Source organism: Zea mays, chromosome 7 (assembly GCF_902167145.1).
Source record: "Zea mays cultivar B73 chromosome 7, Zm-B73-REFERENCE-NAM-5.0, whole genome shotgun sequence".
NCBI classification, from domain to species: domain Eukaryota; kingdom Viridiplantae; phylum Streptophyta; class Magnoliopsida; order Poales; family Poaceae; genus Zea; species Zea mays.
This window is the reverse complement of record NC_050102.1, coordinates 127,983,035-127,991,698: the sequence shown is the minus strand read 5'-3', so window position 1 is coordinate 127,991,698 and position 8,664 is coordinate 127,983,035. Positions and strand designations below refer to the sequence as shown.

At 50.1% G+C, this 8,664-nt stretch overlaps 1 protein-coding gene across 1 annotated transcript; it reads right to left on the bottom strand.

The window, feature by feature from the left end:
• Window positions 1–1,278: 1,278 nt before the first annotated feature.
• LOC103632829 (protein Brevis radix-like 1) lies at window positions 1,279–6,152 on the bottom strand. The gene is made up of 7 exons (XM_035961033.1): window positions 5,644–6,152; window positions 5,095–5,486; window positions 3,050–3,185; window positions 2,858–2,935; window positions 2,601–2,604; window positions 2,038–2,380; window positions 1,279–1,871 (listed from the first exon to the last, which is right to left on the bottom strand). Exons 1-7 carry the CDS (start codon window positions 5,794–5,796, stop codon window positions 1,793–1,795), a joined length of 1,185 nt encoding a protein of 394 aa, XP_035816926.1. The 5' UTR covers window positions 5,797–6,152; the 3' UTR covers window positions 1,279–1,792.
• Between the last annotated feature and the right edge of the window lie 2,512 nt (window positions 6,153–8,664).

Below are 8,664 nucleotides of genomic sequence, written 5' to 3'. Positions count from 1 at the left end.
CGAGGCGGAGACCGTCTTCCGAGGCTGAGGCTGAGTCCGAGCCCTGGGGTCGGGCGAGGCGGAGTTCGTCTTCCGGGGTTGAGGCTAAGTCCGAGCCCTAGGTCGGGCGAGGCGGAGACCGTCTTCCGAGGCCGAGGCTGAGTCCGAGCCCTGGGGTCGGGCGAGGCGGAGTTCGTCTTCCGGGGTCGAGGCTGAGTCTGAGCCCTGGGGTCGGGCGAGGCGGAGGCTCCTCCGAGGTCGAGGCTGAGCCCGAGCCCTGGGTCGGGCGAGGCGGAGACCGTCTTCCGAGGCCGAGGCTGAGTCCGAGCCCTGGGGTCGGGTGAGGCGGAGTTCGTCTTCCGGGGTCGAGGCTGAGTCCGAGCCCTGGGTCGGGCGAGGCGGAGCTTCCCATGGCGCCCGAGGCTGGACTTAGCTGTTGTCAGTCTCACTCTGTCGAGTGGCACAGCAGTCGGAGCGAGGCAGGCGGCGCTGTTTTCCTGTCAGGTCGGTCAGTGGAGCGGCAAAGTGACTGCGGTCACTTCGGCTCTGTCGACTGAGGAGCGCGCGTCAGGATAAGGTATCAGTCGATCCTTGCATTAAATGCTCCTGCGATACGGTCGGTTGGCGTGGCGATCTGGCCAAGGTTGCTTCTCCGCGAAGACTGGGCCTTGGGCGAGCCGAAGGTGTGTCCGTCGCTTGAGGGGGCCCTCGGGCGAGACGTGAATCCTCCGGGGTCGGCTGCCTTTGCCCGAGGCTGGGCTCGGGCGAGGCGAGATCGCGTCCCTTGAGTGGACTGAGCCTTGACCTTAATCGCGGCCATCAGGCCTTTGCAGCTTTGTGCTGATGGGGTTTACCAACTGAAATTAGGAGTCTTGGGGGTACCCCTAATTATGGTCCCCGACAAATGTCATTTGTTTCCAATAGATCTTTCTCTAATGTTTGATATTTTATATTTTATTTCGGATTGTTTTATGTTTGATCACGAAGATATGACCTTCGTGATATCCTGCTCATGGCTTTCGTCCGAAGTTCATTAAATCCTTGGGGATATAATGTTTCAGCGGGCGAAAGTCATTATTATTTAACATTTTATGTTGTCTTGTTCTTGATTCATAGCATTTGGGAATAAGTTCCCAACAGTTATTAAACTAGTCCTAAGTGATATGAAGGATAAAGAAAAGTGAACCAGTGGCACCTCTGATTACTTACTTTTTTCTAATAGCTTAGGGACAATTATAAACTTTTATAATAGCACGTAAGAAAAAGGCTCTTAGTCGTTGTGCGTCCAACTATCGTTAATGATACAATCAACCCGTCACAAAGTGGTTTTGAGTTGGGGCGCACTCAGTACCAACTTGTGTGTTGATAATTGTGCTGTCTGGAAGAGTAGTACAATAAGACAGTGACAACAGCAAAATAGTGCCCAACGACACAAACATGCTATTTTGTCCTATGGGAAACAACAGGTAGATATGTAGTATTATTGATGAAAAACGAGAGACCTTTTGGTTGCCGGAAAGTGGAAACTACAGGCTCAGCAGTGAAAGACGTACATTACCCCACCCCCAAAACGAGAGACCTTTTTGAGCTAAATGAGTCGCTCACGCATTTCCAGTTCAAAACTGACGAGAAAACGGCAAAAGGACTGAAAGAATGTAAAATGCCGGAAACGGGACCCCTTCGCCTCTTCGGTCATCAAAACATTGAATGAAGCTGGAAATGCATGTAGAAGTGTTAGTGCCAGATGTACCATCAGCTCAACCGAAGGAAAGCTTTCTGTGCTTCTGATGCTGATGGTCTCGGGCGTTTCTTCTCAGAGGTATTGTTCGTGTATCCTCGCTCGGTTCTCTTCCCACCATAGTCTGGCATGCCTCTCGCTGAACTTCTCCCGGCTGCAAGCACAAGGGCCATGTAAACAATCGTGTATCTACTGCAATCTTGTATAATTCTATGTAGGTGGCTAGCTTCTCTGATTTTAAGTTGATCATGTTATACATAGCAAGTTTATTCTAAGAGCAAGCTAGTGGAAAGGGCTCTGAAGCATCATGGGTCACAAACCTGAACCGAACACGGCGAAGCTCTCTGGTCCCGCCAGGTAAAGCCCGGATTGTGATATATACACCAGGCTCGTCTTCCTCGACCCACTCCCTCTCCTGGTCGCTTGCATTGCTGATGGACACCGTGAGCTCACCAGACCTGTCGACCTCTTCAGGTGACGAGCTTGTCCTCATCGATGCGTCCATGGATGAGGTTTCTGTCTTGGCCCCACTGATACTTGACAACTTCGGTGTTGATGCCAGGCCCATTGAATCACAGCATTGGTGTCCATGCTGGTGCAGGAGGCCAGTACAGTAGCGGTTTGAGTGATGCTCGAGAGAATCTGATGACGAGTAGCCCATCGCTGCACCCAACTTTTTTGGATTTTAGCCCTTTTTGGGTTTTTTTTGCACAACTATGCCCTTTACAGTTTCATTTAAAAAAATGGACCCCAACCTCGGCGCCATCATCATTGGCGCCGAGATAACACACATCGACGCCAGTACCATTGGCGCCAACTTTTCCTACGTGGCAGCCGATGTGGCAAGTCCCAGGGGGTCGGCGCCATAGATCTTGGCGCCGACCCCCCTTGACGGTGGGGTCCGGTGCTATCCAGGGGGGTCGGCGCCAAGATCTATGGCGCCGACCCCCTGAGACTTGCCACATCGGCTGCCACGTAGGAAAAGTTGGCGCCAATTATGTTGGCGCCACTATGTGTTACCTCGGCGCCAATGATGACGGCGCCGAGGTAAGGGTCCATTTTTTGAAATGAAACTACAAAGGGCATAATTGTGCAAAAGAAACCCCATAAGGGCTAAAATGCAAAAAAGTTGGTCGCTGCACCACCTTGTCTGTGGAAAGTGCGAGGCAGCCGTTCCTTGTCCAGTGGTGGTGTTACTGGGCTGTCGTCCTTGGAGCTCTATAGGAAGAAGAAAATGCCGTGGAACAGATAGAAAGCATATTACGCGTTGAACTGGGGGTGTAGTCCCTTGAATTACTAAAAAAACAAATAAATAAAACTGAGCGTCCTCACCTCGTCTTCAGATTTTGGGGTAGTCGGGACTAGAGGGACAGTTTGGTTAAACCTCTGCACATTGTAAAGTTCCATAATTCTGTCATAATTTTCAGCCCACCACCTTTGTGCTTGCCATTTGTTGAATATCTCACGGCTAACATACACCATTACGTGCAAAAAAGCAGACAACCAAATGGTTATTCAAAGAACTGCTACATAAATAGATGAGCAAGCATGCACATCCATATCAGTAACTGATGCTCTCCTATGCATCCGTTTTCACACCTCATAAATCCTGATTCATTCCACAGAAATAGTTTTTAAGTGGCCAATTTATATTTGACTCCAATAAATATAATAAGAAAGTATGAGAGAAGTGCACCATAGGTGATAGGTCCCTGAACTTATGTAGCTGGTTTGTCCTCCAACTTAGGGCTGGTTTGGTGACCAAGAAAATTGAGGGGATCCATGGGTAAATAGTAAGGGGATTCCTCCCACATGGATCTCCTCCATTGTGGATGGACCCAAACTACACACCAATAAGATCACAAACCAACAACAACCATTTCTCAGAAACAAAAGGCCAAATGGAAAAGAGTGGGAAGCAGCACATAAACTTGTTTGTTCTTCTTCTTCCTTTCCATTTTAACTTTTTGATTGGCCACACAAAAGAAACGCGGGCTGTGGCCCCTCCTGCCTGACTGCTTCCCTTGATAATGCTACTAACTCTTAATGGAAGCAGCATCTCCAGTACAACAAGTGCACATGATATGGACAGGCTAGAGCAGCACAAATGACCACCCTGGACTTGCCCCACAGTGTACTAGCAGTGGTAAATTCAAAATCCTTTTCCACGGTGGGCAGCCAACATGATCCTTTTAACCTCTTCAATGCATGGCTTAAATTTCTAAATCTACTGACCCTAGGACATGTGTGCCCACATGTATGGACTTGGGCCTGGCAGCTTCACGTGAGAATTTAAATGGACCTCTGTCATAGTGTTGACATGGAATAGGTCATCCCTCTTTTTTTTTAATGTCATTGTCTTTAACAATATGCCAGGTTGTTCCTCTTGCATATTTACCAAATAGTAAAACCCTGTTATATAAGGGATTTACTATGTGGACGATGGAAGGAATGGCAAAACAGTGTAAGAAGCCACGCTGCACACAGATTGGCATGTGAGACGTGTCATTAAGGGGTAAAGTAATGAGGTTGCATAGGAGTGAGAAGTGTAGTCGACATGCCTCGTACTTATTTTAATGAACTGGAGCCTCTACGTTGCTATTCGGCTGACTCCTTTCAAGGGGATGACATCCTTTTCATACTACATCCTCAAATCCAATCTGCACTACACTCATTTAATGGTGATCTTTTCTGATAAGAAGTTTTCATTTCTATGCATGGCTTGTCTTTAAAGGTTTTATTGAGATTTCGATTGTTATTCAAAAGCTTTTGAGCCACACAGAAAAGAAGAAAAACAGACGGACAAATGGAATGCTAAATGGGACATGGGAATTTAGCCATTTTGATCGGAAACTAAAGCATGAGCCATCATTTAGAGAAATTTATAAGTGGAGACAAGCTAGATTAGCCCCAGAATTTAACAACCCTATTGTGCAGTCCTCAAGGAACACTAACGAACTTAATATTGGGGTGTTTGTTTAGAATTATAATCTGCCAGATTATATAAAATTTGTTGGATTATATAATCCGGACATATTATAATCCCAAACAAACATCCCTATGTATAGCACTCTAGCAAGTAAACGCTAAAGAAATTACAGTTCCGATTATGATTCACATGGAGTCATTTAACCATTTACCGCAGGTCAACTGCTCAGCTTGCAACTTAGCAACAGCTAGTTCAGAAAAAGCTAACAAAAGTAACAATGCCATCTTGAATGCTCTACCAAACTTACCACCAAACACTGTTGTATTCACAGCGTGACAAAAAAATCTCGATCAAATTTTCTCACAGGGAGAAAGCAAACGGAATCATTTGTGATCAAGTAATCGAATTGCGAAGCAGAATTTCATCCCAAGTAGCCAAAGGAACGCACCTGAACCGAATACGTTTTAGATCGTTGCCACCTTGCGCCAGTGAGACGAAGGTAATGAGCACGCCGGGCTCCACCTGCGCCACCCACTCCTTGGCGTCGTCGTCCTTGCCACCGCATCCGCCAGCGGCTTCTGACGCCACCTCGTCGTCCTCCCCGTCGCCGGCAGGGAAGTCCGTGCGCACGCTCATGGACGTCGTGGCGTCCGCCGAACTGCCCGCGCGACGGTACGCGTAGTGGAAGCGGTCGGAGGCCGAGCCGGCGTCGGAGCCCCCGAAGGCGCTGCCGCCGCGGTGGTGGTACGGGTGGTGCCGCCGCGAGGCCGCCGCCGAGGAGCCTGCGCAGGGCTTGCAGTGCCTGTACGCGCCCGACGCCTTGAGCGCCATGTCCTTGATCTGAACCCCCAGAAAAAAAAGGTCCCGTCAGTCGGCACGCCCGAATCCCGTTCCCGTCCGATCTGATTCTACAGCCTCCAATCGAGGGCTCATGAAAAGGGTCTGATAAATTCAGACCAGACCAAAGCACGCTGTCCCAAGAAGTCGAGAGCCACACCTGGGCAGTCAGCGCCTTGATGGCGTGCCGTGTTCTGGGCGTCGCCGTGCCGCCGCCTCCTCCGTCAACTACATCGTCGTCCTCCGGCGGTTCGTGCAGCGGCGGGCCGCCGCCGGCGAACTGCTGCTTGGAGCACGCGATGCACGTGAGCATCCTGCCGCCGAAGGTCGTCAGGTCACAGAAGCGCGGTGACAGTGTGAGGTACTGAGGTGCAGAGCAGAACCCGAGCCGAGTGAGTAGTGGCGGGCGGGCGGGCGAGCGAGCGAGCGAGCGGCGGTGTGCTTTTATAAACGGCGGCGGCGCGTGTCACACGTACGGTGGCCACTCCTGGCGCGAACACGGGGCCGCCGCCTCCGATCTCGAGCTCGGGTTAACGGCATTAATGGCGGGCTAGGATCTGGCGTTGATGGCAGGCAGGAGGCTCGAGGAGCGAGTGGAGTTTTATTTATTTGCGGCTGGGCCTTTTAAATGATCGGTGCAAAGTTCACTGACACCTCTGCGGCGGGCGGCGGGCCCAGCGCCGCTGCCCGTGTGTGCAGCGTCTGTCAGTCTGGATCGGAAGGCCTTATCAGGCTGAGTCCAGTGCACAGCCTCCTCTCGCCCCTGCCACATCAGCTCTCGCCTCCACTCTCGCCCCTGCTGCTCCAGTGCACAGACTGCAGCAGGCTACAGCCTCAGGCTATAGCCACATCAACTTTTCTATTTCAGAATTAAGTAATTCACGCGGATTTATTTTAACGCTTAGAAATCACACAACATAATACTTTTTATTATATTAAAAACTACAAAGTGCATAATAATTTATAGATGAAATTTGTGATTTTTTTGTATTTTTTTCAAATTTTTTGGAGTCCAAACGGTAAAAAACGGTTATCACACGTGGCGCTGATGTGGCCAGCAGAACCAATCGGAAGCCGCCACCTCGCTCTCGCCCCACACTCTCGCCCGCACGCCGCCCGCGCCAGTGCGTAGCCCGCCTCACCGCCTGCCTCTCGCCCGTCTCTCGCCCGGGCGCGCGCTCCAGCGCGGGCGAGAGCGAGGCGGTTTCGCCTGCTCTCGCCGGGCGCGGACGGCGTCGCCCGGAAACGCTCTCTCGCCTGGCTCTCGCCTTCGGTCGGGCGAGAGGAGCGCCGTGCCGCCCGTCTTGCAGCCTGCGTTGGCACCAGCCTCACTCGCGCAGCGTGCAGGTGCTCCTGCTGTCCTGCAAAGCCGTGGGTGGGGTAGGTAGAGTTCCTGGAAGGAGTGAGGCTGCCCGCAGTCGCGCGCTCCAGGTAGAGCTGTATCGAGATAGCGTAGGAAAAGTTGCCGCAGTGGAGTACGGTAAATATTACCCTATTTTAACGCACGGAGAAAAAACGCTAAATCGAGCGCTCGTACGGCTGTCTGCGCTATGCGGTTTGGACGCGCTTTACAGTATCTGTGGGACCCGCGGCATGACACACGCAGCCGAGCAAGTGGATGAAGTGGCCGCATGTGTGTATAAAAAAATGATAGAATATGTGGTAGTTGGTATAGGGTATAGATTTAGGGTAAATATGACTGCGGAGGATTGTGTGGTAGAGTAGAGAATGTTGCTGATCAGGATAGAATATTCTTTTTAGAGTAGAAATTTAGAGTTCCACGAGTGCGGACAGCCTCAGGCTGGACTGTTCGAGGGGAAGAAGAAAGCTCAAGTTTGCCGTGGCTCGACTGTTCCGTAAAGCTTCAAAAGAACTCGTAAGACTAGACCGTTTCATAGTTGCCGATTGAGGTAGCAGTAGCGCCAGCGGTAGGAGATGAACAGTATAGCAAAAAAAAAGTTCGCGGTCGGCCGTCCGGATGAATGATCACGGCGGCAGTGTCCCACTCCCCACCCCTTTTTGTCTGGTTTCACCTCGGTCCTCGTCTCTGCTCGTCCGCATAGTGCCATTCTTCGTTGCGAAAGCACGGCCCCGAAGGAAATACCGTCGTACACCCTCGCGTGAGTGGAGCGTCGAGGGGCACATGTGCGAGGGCGGGCCGGCGGTGGCATCGAACCGGAGCCGGCGGGGTGGTGGGGCTCGTGCTGTCTCCCAACCAACTAAATAGCTGCCTTTTCCCGTCGTGGAGCTGCTAATAGTTGAGCGAATAATCATAAAACTCTTTATTAGAACTGACATATTACCACAACTGCTCCGCTAATCCTTTTCGTCTTTAGTTAAGGCTGCTTTGTCTGCATCTCGGCTTGCAGCATGATTGCCTACCGAGAAGGTGGGGAAGGCTCCGTTCCGTTGAGTCCGAAAGAAAGCTGCAGGTCGTCTGGTCTCTGGACGACAAGGAGCATTTCAGCTTCAGGTACTCCCTCCGTCCCTCCGTCCCACTCTTTTTCAGTTTTTCCCAAACAATACAAATCTCGTGTCTTGAGTAATTATTTTCTAAAACTCTGACTAAAGATATATATAAATACTAGGTATATGCTGGTGTGTTGTCATAAGGTGGTGGAGTGTAGAGAGCAGCGTCTAGCTTACAAATATATTTTTTGTTTATTTGTAAACATTAAATTATGTATGGTTTGGTAGTTAGTCCTAAATTTTTGGAGCAGAGGGGTTTGCGTTCAAGTGTTTGTTTTGCATGATTTTTTCCAGATGCTGGGCATGGAGAAGGTGAAGTTGTGATAGCACAAGGTGCCAGTTCTTAATAGATAGAAGAGAAGAGATTGATTTTTTTAAAAAAGGGGCTAAGCCTCCTATTTCATTAGGAAATAGGAAAGTGTTCAGTACACCGACCACCAGCACGACCATACGGTCCGACAGAACTACTACTAGGCCTGACATCTACCTAGACACCTCACAATATCACCCTAGATAAGTAAAGAGTCCTAGAATAGATGACATAGTTCGACCTACTAACAGGTGAGAGCACCTAGAGGGGGGGTGAATAGGTGATCCTGTAAAAACTTAAACTTATAGCCACAAAAACTTGTTAAGTGTTAGCACAATGATTGCCAAGTGGCTAGAAAGGAGTCTCAACAAAACACAATACCACAAGAGATCAATCACAGAG

Bases quoted from the DNA above. Each gene is read 5' to 3' on its own strand.
- LOC103632829 (XM_035961033.1), bottom strand. From the start codon at position 5,796: ATGCTCACGTGCATCGCGTGCTCCAAGCAGCAGTTCGCCGGCGGCGGC. The intron at 5,487-5,643 runs GTGTGGCTCTCG...CTGGGGGTTCAG, and splicing joins TCAAGGCGCTGACTGCCCAG to ATCAAGGACATGGCGCTCAA. The intron at 3,186-5,094 runs GTGCGTTCCTTT...GGTGTATGTTAG, and splicing joins CTAAAACGTATTCGGTTCAG to CCGTGAGATATTCAACAAAT.